Here is a 21,980-nt window from a genome sequence, read left to right on the forward strand (position 1 = left end):
AAATCTAGTCCATTTCTGCATGCATATTTAAACAATCCGACAGTCTAAACTGTTTATACACTAACTTAACCCTTTGATAATGAATTTTTATTTGCGGGATTGCACAGGCGATACACACTGCAAAAGAGGAAATAGCAATCTAGTCCATTTCTGCATGCATACTTGTTACAGTCGAATTACGAAGGTCAGACCTTTGAAGGAACAGAAAGAATCACATAAGCAACAGACTCAGTCAGTTTTCAGTACCTGTTGTAGCTTATGGTAGTCTGTTTGATCCTTGTGCATTTTCGGGGGGGGAAATATCATCCTTGAGAGATGAATGATTACCACGGGATGGGATGAATAATTACCATAGGATGGGATTACGATCATTGCTCAACCTTTTTTGTTTAATGTGCTAAGGCGGAACAGTATATTGCACCCAGCATCGCTCCACATACGTGTATCTTTAAAGAAATCGTTGGCAGTTCCCTGCTTCTCTTTAGTCTAAATCTATACGATATGATTTTAGTAACTAAAACTCCGTATAAGATATTGCTCAACTGGTGTTAACACCCCAGACTCTCCCTGAGTTACTTGTGTTAGGCAATATTAGTAGAAATCATGAATTCAGTTTCAAGCCCAATACATAATATGGGCTAACAAAGCACAAAAAACAGTAGTCAGATACATTCCTCAGTTCCTCAGTAACAATACAGATTGCCAACAATGCCATTACAACAGATTAGGGGCCAAAGCATGTCAAATCTAGTCCATTTCTGCATGCATACTTCAATAATCCGACACTCTAAACCGTTTATACACTAACTTAACCCTTTTGATAATAATCCGACACTCTAAACCGTTTATAAACTAACTTAACCCTTTTGATAATGAACTTTTATAAGCAGAATTGCACAAGAGATACACAAAGCAGAAGAGTAATGCAGTTTTATTTGATCCTAAAATATAACCCCCCCACATCTCAGCGGCTCAGCGCCCTGCATCGATTACTGAGTCATTAAAGGATGCTAGAACTTTTTTTCTTTGGCACCTGTAAAAAGGATGAATTAAAGGATGCTAGAACTTTTTTTCTTTGGCACCTGTCAAGACGCTTAACCTTAGAGGCTTTGACAGTATGTGATCAACCAAATGTGCCGATTTCAGCTCACTTCGTTCATATTGAGTAGATATTATGTCACATATAGCATAAGAAATAAAGGAGCTTAAAAGACATGTATGAGAATTAGAGACATGTCCTAATCTTACAGAAAAGAGTTAAAAGATGTCCCTAGAGCTTAGTGAAAGGCCCTTTTACCATTTTAAAACCCTTAAAACTCTTAAAGATATCATGTGTTAAGAGTATTGTCTCAACTCTTTTCAGTAAATTAATAATGGTATTAGATGAAAGAGAAATAGTTGTGCTTTTAAGTTATCTTTCACAAATTCCAACATAAGACAGACTCACACTATGAAATGGTCCTATTTTATACAAAATACTCACACTATGAGATCTGATTATTGAATAAATTATTTAGGCGGGAAAATTTTAGTTATCCCTTATTCTTGTCTATATAAGGGGGATTAAAGCTTGACAATCAAAAGAGTGTTTAGGAAGACAATTAGACAATCCATAGATTATCCCTCTCTTTCACTTTCAACCCTCCCCTCCAAGCAAGGTTATCCATATCAAAAATGGTATAATTAGGACAGGAATTAGAAACACATGTAAACTCACTAAAGTTCCACGATTATTCTGCTACTGCCAAAAGAGCGAGATTTCTCGCCAACAAATTTTGATGTTATTTTTATTTCAAAAATTCTTACTTGTGACTGTCACAAATTTGTGACGACTCACACACAATTTAAATAACGTTTAAAAAGAAAAAGGGTTGTGGGATTTCACGAGCTTGTGAGTGTGTCACAAGCAAGACTCACAATCAAAAATTTAGAGTGGTGAAAGACTACTTCTTAGGTGTATATATTAGTTCAAAATGTCATTGTTGAGATGAGTCATCTCTTCATCCTATCCTTCTAACCCCACAAAGTCTGAATGCATAAACCTATCACTAATTAACGCAAGAAGAAAAGTAAACAACATAAAAGCAATATTTAAACCAAATAAATAAGGGTGACATACTGACATCTATGATGTATGATGGTATTGGTGGTCCAACAGAGGATATAACAGTAAATCCCCATTCAATTATTTCCCCTAAAAAGAACACTTGAATTACAATAAAAACCATCCTAAATCTCGGCCGCAACATTGCATCGTAACTGAGTAACAAAGGTTTTGAGTCTCTCTCGTAACCGATTTCAGGGTAAAATCTCAAACCGAAATTTAATAGCATGTCCTAGGTAAACAAGTACTATGAATACATGGCCAGTCATTAAGCTTAACACAGTACTACTTAAACATCAACAGTTCATTATGAATTCCCTATTTCGGCAGTATCGACATTTGACTCTGTCAAGGGAAAATTGTAAACTCGCACAATACTTAGTACTATGTACCAAGGGCAGTAAAAGTCATACAGCAGTAACAGCACTCACATAGACTTAGTTATAATCTAACTTTTAAAAAATAGTGATATAAAATATAATTATGCAAAGTAGTATTTTAAGTAAACAAATTGTTTACATAACTTTAACACAAGTCACAACCAGGAAGTCAACATTTCACATGTGATGAAAAAGGAAACATTGAGAATAAGCATAGTGTTTGAGGGTGTTTCTGTCAACCAACTAATATGGAAATATGCTAGGAACTACTACCAAAGTAGCCATATTTTATGATTTATTTACTGTTCTGATTTGGCAAAACTACAGTAAAAAATATTTTATCAAATATAATAAATAAGCAAATAACAATTTCTGTCTCTACTATTCTCTCATTTGATCATTCAATTTATCAGAAGCAGAGCTGAAAGAAGAGAGAGAGAGAGAGAGAGAGAGAGATTCTTCTTATTGGTTTGGTTTTGTTTTAGGCTCCCATGTAAATTCTGTTGTCCCAAGTAGTACATATTATTATCAGCCGTAAATGTAAAGGTCAGAAATGGATATGGCTATGCTCAACTAAAATTGACTTCTTTTACCCTTGTTTTCCCTGTTTTTTAGGCAGTAAGGGAGATAGATAAAGAGATGGATTCCGATTTTCAACAGCAACAGTACCAGCATCATTTCCAAGATTTACAGAAGCAGTTTCAGCATCAGAAGCAACAGGTGAACAGTTTAACGAGGTTTCGGTCTGCACCGAGTTCTTATTTTGCAAGTTTCCTTGATGCTGCTGATACAGTCACTAATACTGGTGGAGCTAATGGAGGAGATAGAGGTGATATCTCAAATACTAAAGGGGATTTCTTCAATGCTAGACCGCTAAGTCCCGAAACCGAAAACATCCTATCAAAGTTTGTGTCTAGTATGGATGATGGAAACAACTCCTTGTCACAAAACTTATGTGAAATACCCGAAAATTCGCAGATGAGGCCCGAACTTACAGCTAAGGTGAAGCAAGAGGGTGATTATAATACTTCCTCTCCGATGATCTATCATAGTACATCAAAACCGCCTTTGGCGAATCAGCACAGTTCAGCTTCAGCTGCGAGTTCAGTCAGGATGCATTCTAAACCGCTTATGAAGATTGGTATTGGGGGACGTGATATCAATACTACTACTACTAGTCTCACTAGGCATAGCAGCTCCCCCGCAGGATTCTTCGATAACCTTAATATTGACGGTATCTTCCTTTTTCCTAGCTGTTTTCCTGTTTCTTGCAGATCTAAGAAAAAAAGATCAAATTCTAGATTTTCTTCTTTTTTGGTTGATTTCCATGAATTTTTTGGCAAATAGGTATTGATTAGCAAAATAATTAGGAAGTTGGAGTTCCTTTGAAACTATTTTGCCCAATGGTGTCCAACCACGTCATTAGTTTTTATTTTTTTTTCCAGTTTTTATAGTAGAACAACAACAACATCAGAGCCTTAATCCCAAAATGAATTGGCGTCGGCTGCCATGAATCATCCTTTTATAGTATTAAGAAAAAAAAAAATGAATAGTGAAGCCGCTAAGAAACCTAGCGGCTTACTACTGTTTTCAAAAAATTTCACCTTCAAACACGGATGGCAGCCTATTCTAAAAATGAACAACCACGGAAGCCGCTATGAAAGTTAGCGGCTTCCCTATTTTTCTATTTTTCATAAATTTATGGTATCTATCATCTGAAAAATGACAAAGAGACAAAGCCGCTAAGAAACATTGCCTAAAAATTGGGAAAAAAAATGAAAGTGATGACGTGGACACCATTGGGACAAAATAGTTTCAAAGGAACCCCAACTCCCTAATTATTTTGCTAATTAACTCCAATTTGCCAAAAAAATCGATTTCCACCTTGAAGTTCAAAACTGCTAGATTATGGCAGGTTATGGTGTGGTGAGAGAAATGGGTAGCTATGGTAGCGGTAGCAGCAATAATGATCAAGTAAATTACTCATCAGGGCAACCATCTACTAGACCGGGGCTCATGAGGCAGAACTCACAAGTTGAGGAGAAAATCATGAAAATGAACAGCCTTGAAGAAACAAATTTCAGCAACGGTATCAGCTCATGGGCTGACTCAATCTTGTCTGAGACAATCCCCGGCTTAGATGAAGATGATGATAGGAAAATATTTTCAGAACAGAATTTATCAGAAAACCAGGTTTATGATGAGATCTATTTTGTGATTCCTTCTTTTAAGGAACAAACATGATAACTGTTTGATAAAGATTTTGATTATTTATCAGACCGGAGAAAGTAGAGGCCGTGCATCGGAATTGGCTCGTCATCTAAGTCTACCCAGCACAACAACATCTGAACTCTCTGCTATGGAGAAGTTACTGTATCTCCAAGATGCTGTGCCTCTTAGAATAAGGGCTAAGAGAGGATTTGCTACTCACCCTCGAAGCATTGCAGAGAGGGTAAAAATGACACTGCTACCGAAATCATTTCAGAGACTTTTCGCAAATTTGAATCAGTTATACTAATTTTTATGGTTTCTTATCAAGCATACTTACACTGGTATATTACTACTCACTTTAGGTAAGAAGGACAAAGATTAGTGAAAGGATGAGGAAGCTTCAAGACCTAGTTCCCAACATGGACAAGGTTAGTCATTTGTCCCCAAAGATAGCTGTAGATTTAGATAAGCTCCTCTTAAAAGTAGGTACTGTGTTCTTAAGTATCTCGAACAACAAATTTACACCATTTGTGGCACTGCAGCAAACAAACACTGCAGATATGCTAGAATTGGCTGTTGATTATATCAAAGATCTTCGGAAGCAGGTCACGGTACGTCTTCAACCTAACTAGTAAATTTTTTTTTTTTTCTTTTTTTTGGTGACGAGGGAACCCGCCGCTACTTTCGGTGCGCACTGGGTAAACCCTCGGGTGTACGTGATAGCCTCCAAACTACGTATACCAGATAAGCCACCCGAGGGTGACAGACTCGAAGTCTATTAGGCGTGACTTGCCAGAATCTTTCCACAAATTTTCTTTCTTGGGAGAGAAACTGGTCTCTTTAAATTTCACCCAAGTTTGCTTTACTTGGCAAATATTATGTGTGGGATAAGTTAAAAGGTAAACTTTGTTATTGCTAAATAACAAAGCTACAATTATGCATAAGCTGACCTAAGTATTGGTCCCCTCTCAATTAGTCGTCTTTCCACGACGATAGCTTCACAAGATCCTCCTTTAATCTAAAAAGCATTCTTTTAATACCCTTTAAAAAGATACTACTACCTTTAAAAAGTTCCACCATAAATTGTGTTTTGATTTCATTTCGGATTATCTCATCTCATTTTACATTAATGTCTTTTTCAAGACCCTGCATGGTAATCAGGCAAAGTGTACCTGTCCAAGATAATCCAAGGCATCCCACATGTAATGCAAAAGACCACTCGAATTGTGGAAGATATGCGAGGAAAACAACTGAGTCTAAACCTCATGGTGGCCTGGTGGGTTTCATCTCCATCTACATAATTAAATAAGAAGAATGATAAGGAGTTAAATGAGTATTTTTATTTTACATCAAGCATGGTAATTTAATCTAGGTATTAAAGCAAGCATTTGTACAAGTGTAGCCTATACTATAGTCTCCCAGGGTAAGATCTAGATCTATTGATACCAGTAAAAGGGGAAATTATAGAGTCTCACAGCAATGCACGTGTATGTTTCTCATTGTTGTAGAATTTAGGTGACGAGCACAACCATGTTTATATGATGCTACTATTCCGAGATTGTGGGGAGAGATCTCCAGCAAATAATTGCTGGACTTTGTCCTTTTGTGTATAAAATAAAGGTCAGGCTCAGGCATCCAAAGTTGCATTGAATATTACAATCAACCTAGTATTTTATTCCTCCTGAGCTGTTGGTATGATGTATGGCAATTCATAGATAATATAGATTAAGAGGAGTATTAATATAAAAGACTACCAAGGATAAACAGATATTATGTTGGTAACCAGTCAAGATCATCTAATCCAAAAACGTTTCGTAATAGATGTCTCACTAGTAGACTACAAATGAATTTAAAACAACCCATCTACAATAGATGGATAACAATTCAATTCAACATTCCAAACAAATGAATTTGAAACAAAAAAAATCATTTTTTATATGAACATCAATATTCGATACTTAGGTGATATATTTCCTTAGTCACAATCATATTACAATCGCACCAGAGGACCCATGTTACAAATCTCAGGCAGCAAAACGTTTCTGTGTTATTTCAGAGTTAGCACATCACTGAAGTTCAAAATTTTAAAATACTCCATCAATAACTACTCCATCGCATTTAGATAACAAAGCTACAATTAGGAGTTAGCTACAATCTGGATCATAATTTTCATCTCCCCAAAGCATGGTGAATAAGTTTCATGTCATCAAACACAGTTCAAAATTGGGGATTTCTGAAAGGTCCTCCTAAAAGTTCCTAGGGCTAGTCCCACGGACATGCTAATTACTCCCTCTATTCTAATCATTTGTCTTCTTTTGATTAAAATACCCCTCACAAAGAATAAAAATAAGGTAAACAAATAATTGGGACGGAGGAAGTAATTAATAAATTAAGGGCGGGCTTCCCAAACATGGCGAATATGGTAGCTTAAAGCAATACTCAATAGTCAATACTAGTGTTATATGGAGTACCTTAAAGCAATACGAAAATTAGACTTAAGCTTAAAAGTGATAACTTGATTTACTTTTCAACTAATAAGTCATAACATTTAGGAAATCAAGTGGCTGACATACTGCCATGTAAATAATGCTAACTTGCTAATCTTTCAACTATGTTAGTTCGACCTTTCCACACCAATGAAAGGAAAATAATGCTAATGTTTCAACTATGTTAGTCTTTCAATGTTAGGCAATATCGTTACTGTAACATGAATAGAGAGGGGGGCACACATTACAGTACTAAATCGTCTGTTTAGTGCCTGTGAGAATATGTACTAAACACCAGCTGTAAGCTACAATGACTTAATCACTTATCAATACTAATTAATCAAAGTAGAAATAGCTTCTCTGTGGGGACCAAAGCATTAAAGTACCTGAAATTAGTGTCTGCCAAAGAAAGAAAAAGACAATAACATAGGCCGTGTCCACACACTGCAAAATGATGTGTGAAATTTAGTAAACCTGCTTTTTGAACCATAGAGCGCAAGCAATATCACAAGCAGGAAACCAAGAACCCTCCAAACTGGGTAGGGCAAATCTCAATTATGTATGGACTCGTAATAAATCAAACAAAGAGAAAATACAAAAGCAGTATTGTTGTACAATTACAACCCTCCAAATTTAGGCATCATGTACAACACTCCGTACATACCAATTTCGTAATGTTGTAGATGATGCCCTCGTGATATATGGTTACGAGTTTTAACCGGCTTAGGAATATTTGATTGAAATGTAGTTAGGTAATCCCTTGCTAGGTTCACACCCATTAAAGAAAGAGAGAAAGAGTATATAAGCTCATAATCACCTAAAGAAAGTGTAATTTATTAGGCAAAAGCCCATGTATACTTGTATAGGCACAAGTCTACTGAAAACAAATTTATTGGGATAATCACCTCAAACTCCAAGTACAAATCCGATATTGTAAATTCAAGTTGGTGAAATTGATTCATATTGACAGCATATGTAGTGAAAAAATTGAAATATAAAGTATTCCTTAAGATTCAGTAAATCTTTATATTACTTATTGACAGCATATACTTCCATCAATTCATTATACTAACTAGAGAAGATCAAGCAGCAAGTAGCAATTGACATCAAGAATTTTGAAGAATCAGATTTCTCTTTCACAACAATTAATTTTTCACTCAGTGAGTTTACGTGGCGAGAAGAAATAATCATATTACTGCAACTTTGAAGTTTAAACTAGACACTAAATAAAAGGAACAAGCGAACAACTAAAGATAGTAGAATTTCCTGCCTAAATTCTCTAATACATTTTTCAATATTCAACTACGTTTTACCTCCAAATAGTTTCACAAAACATGGACAAGGTTTTTACATCCGATTCCCTCTTACCTTTATGGACGGGAGCTTTAGAGGCACTAAGGGCTAAAACGGTTGATATGTAACATTTTAACCCCAATAGTCCCCTTAGAAAGCTTCTTAAGAAAAAATCTTTGTCGATGACCACTCCTAATGCATGAGTAGGTTATTGATATAGGCGTTGTTTCCGTGGAAATTGTGTGAGACTATGGATCGCTGTTAAAACTTAAAAGTTATCCGAGTTTTTTCTATTGTTAGGAATATATATCGTGACATAGTGTAAGAGTTGGGAATGAGCTACTAGGCCTCCTACCATTGTGCATTTCCTAAGAAATAAGTTTAGTTATTCCATTATTCGACAAAATAAAAACAATGGGAGGGAAAAAACAAAGAGAACATTCAAAGTTCCAAGCAATCAAAAATTAATGATAACTACTTTAGAATAACTTTGAAAAAAAACTGAATAAAATGTGAAAGTATGATGCATATGTTAGATTTAAACTCCAGCCAAGTTTCATGCCCATTTGACCTCCAGTGATTTTTTTTCCTCTAACAATAAGTCACCAAACACTTTTTAATCCAATTTGGTAATTTAGACATTCACTTCATAGGATTACTGACAATAGCTTGAGTAATGAAATGAGATTTCATATCCTGCCTACAAGTTAAGTCTTTTATAAAAAGTCAATTGGTCTCTCTTAAGACGGATATGTCCGTCTTAATATTAAAATGGGCCAAATAACACCCCCACGTGGATAGATGGGAGAGGCTATTTGCTGGTCCCTAAGATTCTGTTTTTTTGTCTCACCTATTCTATTGGCCCGTTTTATGTTTAAGACGGATATGCATCGTAAACAATAATTTGTCTTATAAAATATATGCTCCTAAATCACAATGGACTAGTATCAGATACCATGCTAATAATCAGATTGAACAGTATCTGAAAGGTATGTGCAATCACAAAGTTGTACAGGCATAGAATGTCATACAGCATACATGAAACTAAAAAAGATTCCGGCATTCTGTGAAGCGGTAGGAACATCGGGCTAGTAGCCATTTCCTTGAAGAAATGTTGGCACAGTCCAGTCTTATAAGACTACTAATAGGCTAGGGAGTGAAAATGTGAAATATCTACATCTATAGTTCTTGACTAATTGTGAGAAAAACTACATGCAACAGATGCAAGAACTAGTCCACACCAGTCAGGACTCAGGCTACAGAATAGTAGCCCGCTCACGTTGGAAATTATAGCGGGTGCAGTTACAGTTACAAACTGAACAAGTACGGAAAAAAAAAACTTAGAATCCAAGACTGACATTTAGTTGTACCTTATACAAACTCTAGATCACATTGGAAATGGCACCGATAGTTTTGCCAAGAAACCAGTAGATAGGAACCTGTTGCAGTTGATCCCCAATTGATTTGTTAATATTTTCCTTCAGTTTCTATTGTAATTTAAAGAAAAGAAAAGGCATGTCTCAAACTCATAAGTTGAGATAACAAATGTAAACATTAATATACCCAATAAAAGGCAAATGATAAACCACTGAGTAGAGGATCAGTAGGTAGTAGGTACTGCCTTACCCATAATCCATTCATCACCAAAGAACTACGACATTCCAACTTTAGGTAGTACGAGTACATATCTTCTGCAACACTGAAAAGCAAATACACACATTACATTAGAACATTTTTTTTACCAAGCGAAAGAAAACAAGACAATGCAACTACAGAAACTCTTCCAGAGCTCAATAAATGCAGGTTTACTTCTATCTTTCCTATGTCGCGAAGTTACTGAAACTTTGTTGACATGCGATCTCTTCTACTTCACAAGGCAAACAATGCATGAAGTTGATTACAATTAACAAGAATGGTTATGCATCCATGTCTCAGAATTCATGTGACTAAACAGGGAGAAACAGCAACTAGTGTCCGGAGAAAGCAAGTGATTTAATCATTTATATGTACAATGGCTATAACTTCCAACAACAAAGTTACAAGCTTAAAGACAGTGTGTGACTACTCGCATAATCAACCTCAAAACAAAGCTTTTTTCTGGTACATTTAGGGAATTCCGAAGATAAACGCATATCTTAAACCTCCTAGTCCATTTCGGTGAGTGATATTCAGCCTCAACCACTCTGTCAAATGAAATAGCAAATCAAGTAGCAAAAGCTTAGCAGGTGCTAGGAAAATCAAAATATCACGCAGATACCATGGATATCAGTACATATATATTGTTGATATAAATGTTTCAGGATGCTATGAAAGTATGAATTACACATAAAAGATGTTCAATTCTTCCAGAGAAAAGACTAAATGAACAATCTGCGCCTAAAATTAGTTGTAAACATTAAACAAAACTATCAACTCCAGTCACACAAAGGGCAGTGCATGTCGAATATCTCCATAAGTCCCCGGCTCATAATATGTTAAAAACTCCCTTTGACTACTGGTCTGCAGGACTAAAGGGCGCAGGCACTATCATAAGTACAGTTCAAATGAACATTAGACGAAGTAGTGAAGAATGCATGTACTTAAACATTAACAAGTGTGCTCATGCCATGGTAACACGATCATATAACATTCAATTAAGATTTGGACTTGAGAGAATATATAAAAAACGAAAAACAGAAGCTATCATAACATATTGGATATCAAATTGCCAGCAGTAAAACAGTTAAATCAAGTTGAACCTACCAAGATAAAATTGATCTCCTTCACCGCCTTTCCCTTGGCGCACCAATATATCCGAAACCTGAGGCTGAAAGCCAAAAGAAAGAAATTGTTCAGTTTCCAGCACAACAGATTTGCATCCTCATGAAATAGGAAACAACAAACATATCTGAGCAAGTTTAATAAATAGCTTAACCTACTGACGGTTGATACATATTTCATTGAACTATCAAAAATCAAAAGGTAAGATTACATCTGATCTCTTTTCCTCAACAAATCAACCGATACAACAACAAATTGCAGGGTAAGGGGGATCGGAATATCCGATGTACAACTGAAAAACCTTCCGAATTCATGCTACATTATTCTGTATGACGAAGAATAGTGATGAAACAAATGCAGCATTGCATGAGAAATTAACGCTGCTATCGACAAATTAAGCCATAGATAAAATTAATCATGAATAATTATGCACAGCAAGGTCAAGAAATTGATCATTTACAGACGAACAACCGAAATCGCATCAACGCTAAACGTAATATCAATGAAATTCTATCACATTGAATCACTTACTGACGAACAAATTGAAACAAAATGACGAAAATTTCCACGTAATTTGAAATTCAAGCGCCGTATAATTCAACTACAACTATACAATGCTAAATTGAGATAAATCAAAGCGAAATAATTGAGAGGAAATCTTCGATTACAAACCCTAATTGAAGCAATTGAGGCTTGTATGATAAAAAATTTCTGCAAACAAAGCTACTCGTATCTTCAACGTCTTACTATGGCGGGAAAAGAAGCGTGTGATGACAACTAAGCTGCTGTCAGCCTCTCATACATAGAACAACAATTCTCATTGAAGACGGACACTTTTCATCACAAGCCTAAAAACGGGCCAAATATCACCATTTTAACCACAAAATGTGATCATTTTAATGACAAATTATTATAGTTTAGGAAATTGTTATGGTAACCTTTAGTTAAAATTGTTACATTTTCGTCTTAAATAGGTTATATTTTACCCCTTCTTCAGCTTGTGACGAAATGTACCCGTCACAAGCACGACGCTTTGTAATACCTCAAACCTCGTTTGTAATTAAGCTTTTGTGTATTTGTTTTGATATTTTTAAAGTTTATAATTTTAATTTTTTGCCGTCAAAACTCAAATTTAACCGAGTTGATATGCAATGTTTTTAAATTATATTGTAATTTTAAAGCTTAATGTTTAAGTGTATAAATTCATAAATTTTATAGCGAAACTCATACTGTAATTTTTAAAACAAAACTCGAAAACTTTATTATATAATGCTCAGAAATTACACAATTGGTGATAGTACATCGGATGTAATACCTTGTTTTTCCGACATTTTAATTTTGTGTCATCAAAACTCAAATTTAACAAACTTTTTGAGTTTATAATGTTTAAGTGTATGAACTTTATAGTAAACTCATAATTTTTAAAACAAAACTCGAAAACTTTATTATATAATGCTTAGAAACTATACAACTTAGAAACAAATGGGTCATTGGGGTCGGATCAGTTTGGGTCTGGCATTTTGGGTTTGTCGTACATTTTGGGTCGGGTCGGGTCGGGTTAGATCGGGATCACTTTCGGGTATGGGTCATGTTGGGTCGGGTCGCTTTCGGGTTAATGGTTAAAGTACTTTAGTTAGTGCTATCTTGATTAAAAAATAGGGTTAATTGATAGGAATAATCCATACTATGCCTCCCCTTCTCATATTAATCCATACCATATTTTAACTCAAAATAATCTAAACTATACACTCATTTAACTTGTACTGAACTTGTGCAATTTCTGACCGGTGATAACAGGTAATGTAAAGGGTCAAATTGATGTGGGTCCCATTCTTCATCTTCTTCCTCCAGGTTCTATTCTCAATCCAGAATTATTCCTGGTTCTATTCATCTTCAACCCTAAATTTCAGATGAAAAATAATAGTTTCTCATTTACCAAATCGCATCATCTCTTCAAATTAACAGCAATACCCAAATTTGTAGTATAAAGGAACCCCAAAAATTACTCTTTCTAACCCAGAAAAATTAGGGTTCATACTAACCCGGATTCTTCAATTGAATCTCAAAGTAAATAAATACCAAATAAAATCCAACAAATACCAACATTATCAAGATCATTTCTATTTTTTACAAATCTTGGACGATCATAAAGAGGTCGGTCAGAGAAGAGAAGAACACAAACAACAACCCACGGTTCTTCTTCTCCTTCATCTTATTCCTCAACTAATATTAAATTTGTAACATTATATTCAATTCCTTAAAAAAAAATGACGGAAATGGGCTGAGATCTGATGATTGGGAAGGTGAATGGCTATGAGGATTGGTGGGTTAATTTTAAGGCTCCATTATCATCGTTGTCGAGGTGTTCGAAGTCGGAGACGGCATCAAAGGCGGCAATGAAGTTCGATTGTTGGGTTGTGGGCCTTGTGGCGGTGATTCGGAGAGGAGTGATGAACGGCGGTGGAAAGTTGTGGTTTATGGGGTTTGGTGATTTTTAACTTTGGAGACAAGAGGATGAAGATGATGGAGGTTATTAGTGTTCTGATCTTGTATTGTTCCAATTGATCTAATGATTTAAGTTTTTTTTTTTTTTTTTTTTAAATGTGACTTGATCAATAGGTAGCTGGTTACCCTTGTGTATTGTGAGAGAAATGAATGCATAGGTCAGATTATTCTCAGTTAAAGTATGGTATGGATTAATATGAGAAGGGGAGTTATAGTTTGGATTATTCCCGTCAAATAACCCTAAAAAATATTATTTTGCAAATATAACTATTTATTAGGGATGGTTGTAACTATAAAACTTAATTTTGATGTATATAACATTAATATGATTTAGTATTCATCGTTCCAGGTCATTTTCGATCACTTCATGTCATTTTAGATCGGCTCAGTTATGAGTCATGCCTTTCGGGTCGGGTCAATTACGTCAATCATAGTTTGTGTCAGTTCGGGTTTCGGGTTAAGCAAGTTCGGGTCACTTTGGGTCTGGGGCAGTTTTGTCAGGTCTAATAACAATGTCAGAAGTTGGTTGGATTTGTTCATTACTTCATTCAACTCCACTCTACCAATTTACTTTATAATGTTTGTCAACGCGTGTTTTACGCGATAAATATAGCTAACTACCTATTTGCAAAAGTTATAAAAGTTAAATATTTATAATGTATTCATTCGTAAAAACAAATTAAACGTAATTTCACATGAATATATTTCTCATTTATGTATTGAAAGAAAATGGAAATTGAATGTTTATTTAAGATTAATGTAGAAAATTGAAAGTGATAGAATAGAGGTGAATCATGAATGGAGAAACTATAATTCTTTCACTTTGATTTTGGAGCGATTGCTTTTTCCTAAATTGTAAACCACTTGCTTAATATGTTGGATTAATTAATGGAAATAATCCATACTATGGGTGCCCTTCTTATAATACTCCAAACTACGTTTTAACCTACTATAATCCTAACTATCATACTTTCTTCCCACATTACACCCAACTGACCGGTTACCTGAATAACAGGTAACCCTTTGTTTAAAGGAGGTTATCTGTAACACTACGGATTTTCCTTGGTGACTACTCGACCGAGTAGAACCTACTCGGCCGAGTAGTGCTGAGGTTGTGTATTGTTTTGGTTCTGCCGAGGAACACTCGGCCGAGTAAAGTGAACACTCGACCGAGTATGGGACACTCGGCCGAGTATACACTTACTCGACCGAGTGTCCGGTTTGGCGAAGTGTTATTTCGACGGTTTGATTAGGGAGCGTTTAAGATTTATTTTATATCCGCGTCAGTTTTCAAAATATCATTTCTACTTCATCATTCTTACGTAACCCTAATCTCTCCCTAATTACTCCTTAATCACCCCTTTGCTTTGTTGATTGCGAAACCTTCGGAGTCCTTACGTACATTTCCTCATCCTACTATTGGTAAGTGTTATTCTATGTTGTTTGTATTCGTTGGGGTTACTGTGTGTTTACGGAATTGGGGAAAATGGGATTGTGCAATGTGTAATTGTATTATGTGATTATTGTTGTAGGTGACGATGTGATATTTGTTATGCATATTGTATGATTGATTGCGGCATAGCGGATTGCGAAAAGGTAGGGTTTCCCTACTCGTTCTTGTCAATTGATTTGAGATTGTGCTTATTGTAATTGTTGTTATCTGCTGATCATCGGAGTATGGAGATTGTTGTGACGATGTTGGTATGAGCGGATTGAGATGGCTGTGATGTCATGTGATTGTGATTGTGGTGGAGTCACTTGCGGGAGTGGCTTCACACCCTAGTTCGCCCTCCGTGGAACCCGCCACGGGAGGGGATGTGCACATTAAGGGACAGGGATTGTTAGTCGCTCGTTGATGAGCTGGACTAGGTGGGGATGGGCTGCGGTCACCCATCGCGCGAGGATTACCTGTTGCGATGGGTAATCTGCGGGGCTACACACTTCGGTGTGTAGTCGGTTCTTGTGTGAGATCGATGATCACTTGGTTGCATTGTTGTGGTCTTATATTGATTGAGTAGTCTTGACCCGTGTTGTTGTTTTGTAAAACCTGCGGTGATCCATTCGGGGATGGTGAGCGATTGTGACAGTAATGCGGATGTTTAGCTATGGGACAGTCATGGGGAGTCACCACGTCAAGTCTAGCTTCCGTTGTTATGAGTTTAGATGTCATGGATTTCATTTGTATTGGGACCTTGTACGTTTATTTTGAGTTGGTCTGAGATAATGTAATCTTTAACTTATATACTTTGATAAATGTTGTTTGGAAATTGTAACTTTGATATACTAACCTCGGGAAACCGAGATGGTAACAGCCTTTCATGCTAGGGTAGTCCTTGGTAAGGTACCTTGGTATGAGGGGTGTTACAAAGTGGTATCGTAGCCGACGATTCCGGCACCTAAAACTAATGAACTCAATGAACTTAGGGAGTCTAAATAAAATGAACCCGGGAGAGTTGTTTGGAGCTACCGCAAAGACTTGGGAGACGTCCCGGAGTCGCACTAAGGCCCTTACGATCTCAAGCCGGTCACATGGGGGGGAAACTGTTGTATGTTTGAGTTATGTGTGTTTGATATCAGTAGTTTGAATCTTGTGCATGGTTGGATTAAATGAGGAAAGAAGTGGAATATGGTAGTAGTTGAAAGATGTATCGACGATTTGTTGATGTTGAAACTTTGAGCATGGAATATGTTGGCATGTTAAGTGTTAGAACATGGTGAAAGATGAAAAGTGAATTGTGAAATTGTATCTGGTTGATATTGAGCATGAAGAATGTGATCATGTTACCTGTTTAATACAATGTTGAGCATGAGGTATGGTAGTGGTACATGTGCATATGAATATGATGATTTTAATGCTTGATTGTTGGTAGAAGCATGTGATTAAGGTCATGCGTCTGTATATGTAAATGTGGTGTTTAATTTTAATGTGAATATGATAAATGTTCAACTATGTACTGGTTTTTAGAAGCATTGGGTCGTTATTGTTTGTTTTATGCATGTTAAGGGTGTTTTGAAAAGAAATTTTGATTTATATACAAACCGACTTTGGAAGGGTTGTCTTAAAACTGTCATAAGTCGAGTTATAGAAATGATATTGCTGTGATTCCAAGTTGAGGTGATAGCTTGTCCTCTTACGATTCTAACGATAGGTCACACGCCCAGATTGACCAAGTAACGAGTGAGATATGACTGTTTTACGAAAACTGGACGGTGCTGAGAACTGCGCCTATACTCGACCGAGTAGTCCCTACTCGGCCGAGTGTCTTTTATACTCGACCGAGTATTCCATATTCGGCCGAGTAATCTTTCTGTGATAATACTATTTAGCGTCTGGAGTTGTGAACTCGGCCGAGTAGTAGTATACTCGACCGAGTAAGGTCTACTCGGCCGAGTATTCCCAATACTCGACCGAGTAATCCTTCTGCGGCAATTGAGTTGCTTCTGAGTCGAAAACTCGACCGAGTAATATGGTTACTCGACCGAGTACCTTGTACTCGATCTAGTATGTTATGTACCCGACTGAGTACCTCATCGGGCGGTCACTTTGAGTCGGTGGCTATGTTCTTACTTTTGTTTTGAGTCGGTGGCTATGTTCTTACTTTTGTTTTGAGCCGGTGGCTATGTTTTTACATTGTTTTGAGTCGTAGGGTAAATACACATGTATGTTTTGAGTCTTAACGCATTCTTTTATATGTGAGACGGTCTTGATACGTAAGTTACCGGAAGTTATGACATGGAGAATGACGGCTTATGAGGGACATGTGTTGGGTAAGGAGGACATGTGTTAATGTGGTTGTGAAGGATAGTGGAAAAAGAAAAGGGGAGAATGATGAGCTAATTGAGGTAAAGAGCATGTTTGTGAGATATGATGAGTGAAATAGTCGTGTATTGAGTAGTATAAAAGTAAGTGTATATGGGCAAGAGTGATGTAAGTGTAAAGAAGCATGAGAATGAAAGATTGAGATGGGAGATACGAATAGTGACATTTCGGGATGTGTAAGGACTTATAGAGGGAGACGGTTAGCTTTGTGTTGCTTAAGGATATAGGTAATGAAAGGTTGCTTTAGATGGATGGAGAAGAGGGGTATATAGTGAACTTAGATAGAGATATGTCGCGACGTAAAATTGAAGATGTTGACCAAGTTTGGGAATTTGGAATTTTCACGAAATGAGTAATTCTTTGGGCAGCTAACGGTATGAGATGAATTTTGGTTTCCTAGTGATGTAAAAAGGGAGATGCAATTGTTTGAACTTTAAACGTTGATTTTATGGATAGATTAGTGACAATTGGGAGTTATAGTATAATGAGAGAAGACCCATGGTAAGAAAGAGTGAGATGATATCGACATAAAATAATGGGGATTGAGTTTGGAGCAATGTGAAGGTAACCGAAGCACTTAAGAGTTAGACAGAAATAATGAAGAGTTGAATCATTAAGGGAGTTTGTCGAGGGTAAAAGAAAAGAATAAGGGGAATAAAACTAGGAACATGTTCACTGAGGATATGTGATATAAAAGTAAGGAATCGTAGAGATGTATGATACTATCATGAGGATTTGAGTTACAGTTATATAGAAGTTCCAGGACAACATGATAATCATGAGTTTCGAGGAATTAAAGAAAGCAAAAGTTGGGTAAAGAATTTGCACGATATGAGATTTTGGTGGTGAGTCGGGTGACGATACGATTACGGATGAAATTGGAAATAGTGTTGAGGTGATTTTTGTAGATATATTTGATGTTTGTCGTTTGGGATGAGAACCAAAGGGAGGAAAAGAATTGTTATATTAAGAAGTGATAGTAAGAGAGTAGTCACATGAAAAATGTTGGTGTCATAGTATTGTCACTAGTGGTTGAGGATGATGTTATTTTGGGGAAGTTAGTTGTTCTAATGAGGTTGATTTTGTGAAGGTGATTAATGTTTGGTTATGAGGGATTTTAAGGTATGGATATATGAGGTATTCGTTAGTAGTTGGGTACAGATGATATGGCTACGTTCGCCGGGTGGTGATAATTATGTGTAAAAGAAGATATGTTATGAAGGGCACCTGAGTTAAGTCCGGATAAGAGGTATTCATTGTCAAGTGGTAACTTACGTAATCAGGATTGACTATTTGGATGTGATTATGGGTCTTAGGAGTATGTAAATGTTTGTGTGAGGTTGTGACTTCACGAGATGCGGTATGGTGTGTTAGTCATAAAGTTGTTATATGAATGTTTGTAATATATGTTGGATACAGTAACTTAATCGAATGATGATCAAAAGTGATAGTTTGGGTGGTCTGACAAGACTGGTTATACTTGCATGTGTATTCATGATATATGTTTATTCCATGAAAAGTATGGATGGTATGCATGAGATTCTTGTCTATTTATTCCGTATTATGTATGGTGTTGTGATCCGTAAAGCGCTTTTGAGTAAGTTTGTTGTCCAAGATGTTATATTGAGTCAGTGTTTATGGGATTGTGTATGTTGGGATGTCTATCGGTGTGGTTGTGGTGCCTCGAGTGGTGATCCGGGCACGGTACTTACTGTTGTGATGCGGGTATTTTCGCACTATGGTGCGGCTGTTGGTGGCGGTGTTGCGATGCTGTCACCGGTTGTGGTGGAGTAGGTGAGATGACTATAATACGAGTTTTCGTAAGTGCATACCAGTTAAACATAGATTGTTGTTTTGTTCTTTTTGTTCCTTGTGAGTTTTGGTTGAACATAAAGACTGTTGTTTTGTTTTGTTGATGTTTCTTACCAGTTTCAGTTTGGGAATGAGGGTAGAGTATGATGTGAAAGAGAGTTGTATATGTTTTCGTTGTTGTCATGGTATAGTGATATTCTGTTGATGGGACACAGTGGTGAGAAGTTATTCGATAATTTTTATCTTGTTTTAAGATGAGGCATCGGTAGTCATAGTCATGGCAAGTGATTCGTGGAATAGGTGTTGTAATGATCTGAAAGCGACAAGTGGTTCATAATCTTTTGTTGAGATAGTGAGTGCAGGATATTGGGAATTAGTGTCATGTTCAGTTATGTATGAGTTTTGCGGTAATGAAAGAAAAGAAATTGAGGATCTAGTGTGAGTGTACGTAACAAGTGTGGAGTGTGAATTATGCTTTTGGTGATATGAGTTTTATATAGTTTATATAAAGATATATGTCATGTTGCGGTAATGGGGAAGAGTTGAAGTTTTGGGTTAAGTTAAGGATTTTGAGGTATAGGTTAGGGGGTGTGACGAGTGAATTGAAGGATGAGAGTTGTTTAAGTAGGAGAGCCTAAGATATATGCATGGCGACTGTTCGATTATAAGTGGTTATCTTTGACATGTGGTGGTGATGAAGATAATGAGAGGTATAACTAAGGATCTGGTATTAGTGAGTTACGAGGACGTAACATTTATCTTAAGAGGAGTAGGATGCGATAAAAGAGATTTTAATGGTTGTGCATATGGTAGTATAATTGGAAGTACAGTGTTGGTGTAGCATAAAGGACGGATATTTGTGTTGATTTTATTAAAGGTCATGACCGTGCTTGTAGTAGTTCGATGTTTAGCAATGAGAGAATATTTCAAATATGTTGACGGTTGAATGATAATGATTATGAGTCTAATGGTTTTGACAGTTGGAAGATGATGTTTATGTGTTTGAGTAAACTTCGAGGACGAAGTTCGTTTTAAGGATGATAGAATGTAACATTCCGTTTTGATGATTGATCTTCTTGTGTGGATTGAGTGCTATTGAGTGTTATGGAAGTAATGTTATGGAGTCAGTATTGAGAGCCTATGCTATAGTTGAGACGATATCGTGAGCCATGTTGTGGAAGGAAGAGTAGTTTGTGGAGTTGGTGTTAAGTGTCCATGTTTTATAGGTTGGGTTGGAACTTTGCGGTCGTGTTTCGTTTTGTTTGTTGTTTTGCTTTGACTCGGGATAATGATTTTTGTGGTGACTTGTATAGTCCCTTGGTGTTGTTATATGTGGTTGGTGTAGCCTTGTGGCGTAGTGTTGTGCTTTATTTTATAGTAGAGTGTGAACTTCGGGACGAAGTTCTTTTTAAGGGGGGAAGAGTGTAACACTACGGATTTTCCTTGGTGACTACTCGACCGAGTAGAACCTACTCGGCCGAGTAGTAGTGTTTGAGGTTGTGTATTGTTTTGGTTCTGCCGAGGAACACTCGGCCGAGTAAAGTGAACACTCGACCGAGTATGGGACACTCGGCCGAGTATACACTTACTCGACCGAGTGTCCGGTTTGGCGAAGTGTTATTTCGACGGTTTGATTAGGGAGCGTTTAAGATTTATTTTATATCCGCGTCAGTTTTCAAAATATCATTTCTACTTCATCATTCTTACGTAACCCTAATCTCTCCCTAATTACTCCTTAATCACCCCTTTGCTTTGTTGATTGCGAAACCTTCGGAGTCCTTACGTACATTTCCTCATCCTACTATTGGTAAGTGTTATTCTATGTTGTTTGTATTCGTTGGGGTTACTGTGTGTTTACGGAATTGGGGAAAATGGGATTGTGCAATGTGTAATTGTATTATGTGATTATTGTTGTAGGTGACGATGTGATATTTGTTATGCATTTGTATGGTTGATTGCAGCATAGCGGATTGCGAAAAGGTAGGGTTTCCCTACTCAGTTTACTGTCAATTGATTTGAGATTGTGCTTATTGTAATTGTTGTTATCTGCTGATCATCGGAGTATGGAGATTGTTGTGACGATGTTGGTATGAGCGGATTGAGATGGCTGTGATGTCATGTGATTGTGATTGTGGTGGAGTCACTTGCGGGAGTGGCTTCACACCCTAGTTCGCCCTCCGTGGAACCCGCCACGGGAGGGGATGTGCACATTAAGGGACAGGGATTGTTAGTCGCTCGTTGATGAGCCGGACTAGGTGGGGATGGGTCTGCGGTCACCCATTTGGCGGCGAGGATTACCCGTTGCGATGGGTAATCCGGCGGGGCTACACACTTCGGTGTGTAGTCGGTTCTTGTGTGAGATCGATGATCGGTGGTTGCATTGTTGTGGTCTTATATTGATTGAGTAATCTTGACCCCGTGTTGTTGTTTTGTAAAACTGCTGCGGTGATCCATTCGGGGATGGTGAGCGATTGTGACAGTAATGCGAGATGTTTAGCTATGGGACGATCATGGGAGTCACCACGTCAAGTCTAGCTTAGTTGTTATGAGTTTAGATGTCATGGATTTCATTTGTATTGGGACCTTGTACGTTTATTTTGAGTTGGTCT

At 36.9% G+C, this 21,980-nt stretch overlaps 1 protein-coding gene and 1 long non-coding RNA gene across 7 annotated transcripts; one reads left to right on the forward strand and one right to left on the reverse strand.

Moving 5' to 3' along the window:
- Positions 1–242: 242 nt before the first annotated feature.
- On the forward strand, positions 243–6,335 carry LOC141657857 (transcription factor bHLH122-like). 2 transcript variants are annotated; one of them, XM_074465238.1, is made up of 7 exons: positions 243–261; positions 3,100–3,718; positions 4,400–4,677; positions 4,763–4,936; positions 5,058–5,123; positions 5,238–5,306; positions 5,839–6,335. In XM_074465238.1, the coding sequence occupies exons 1-7, from the start codon at positions 259–261 to the stop codon at positions 5,878–5,880; spliced, it is 1,251 nt and encodes a 416-aa protein (XP_074321339.1). In that variant the 5' UTR covers positions 243–258; the 3' UTR covers positions 5,881–6,335. The 2 variants fall into 2 exon arrangements, with proteins under 2 accessions (XP_074321339.1, XP_074321340.1); XM_074465239.1 differs by lacking the exon at positions 243–261 and adding an exon at positions 2,645–2,977.
- On the reverse strand, positions 5,767–12,123 carry LOC141657860 (uncharacterized). Of its 5 annotated transcripts, none has more exons than XR_012548877.1 (6): positions 11,907–12,123; positions 11,217–11,280; positions 10,101–10,173; positions 9,815–9,913; positions 7,568–7,655; positions 5,767–5,988 (listed from the first exon to the last, which is right to left on the reverse strand). It is a non-coding gene; the product is annotated as an uncharacterized LOC141657860 (long non-coding RNA). The 5 variants fall into 5 exon arrangements; XR_012548875.1 differs by having other exon boundaries at positions 9,829–9,913; positions 11,907–12,120; XR_012548873.1 differs by having other exon boundaries at positions 7,568–7,625; positions 9,787–9,913; positions 11,907–12,119.
- Between the last annotated feature and the right edge of the window lie 9,857 nt (positions 12,124–21,980).

The sequence above is a fragment of the Silene latifolia genome, chromosome 5, assembly GCF_048544455.1.
Source record: "Silene latifolia isolate original U9 population chromosome 5, ASM4854445v1, whole genome shotgun sequence".
In the NCBI taxonomy this organism is placed as follows: domain Eukaryota; kingdom Viridiplantae; phylum Streptophyta; class Magnoliopsida; order Caryophyllales; family Caryophyllaceae; genus Silene; species Silene latifolia.

Bases quoted from the DNA above. Each gene is read 5' to 3' on its own strand.
- LOC141657857 (XM_074465238.1), top strand. The intron at 4,678-4,762 runs GTTTATGATGAG...ATTATTTATCAG, and splicing joins AGAATTTATCAGAAAACCAG to ACCGGAGAAAGTAGAGGCCG. The intron at 4,937-5,057 runs GTAAAAATGACA...TACTCACTTTAG, and splicing joins CTCGAAGCATTGCAGAGAGG to GTAAGAAGGACAAAGATTAG.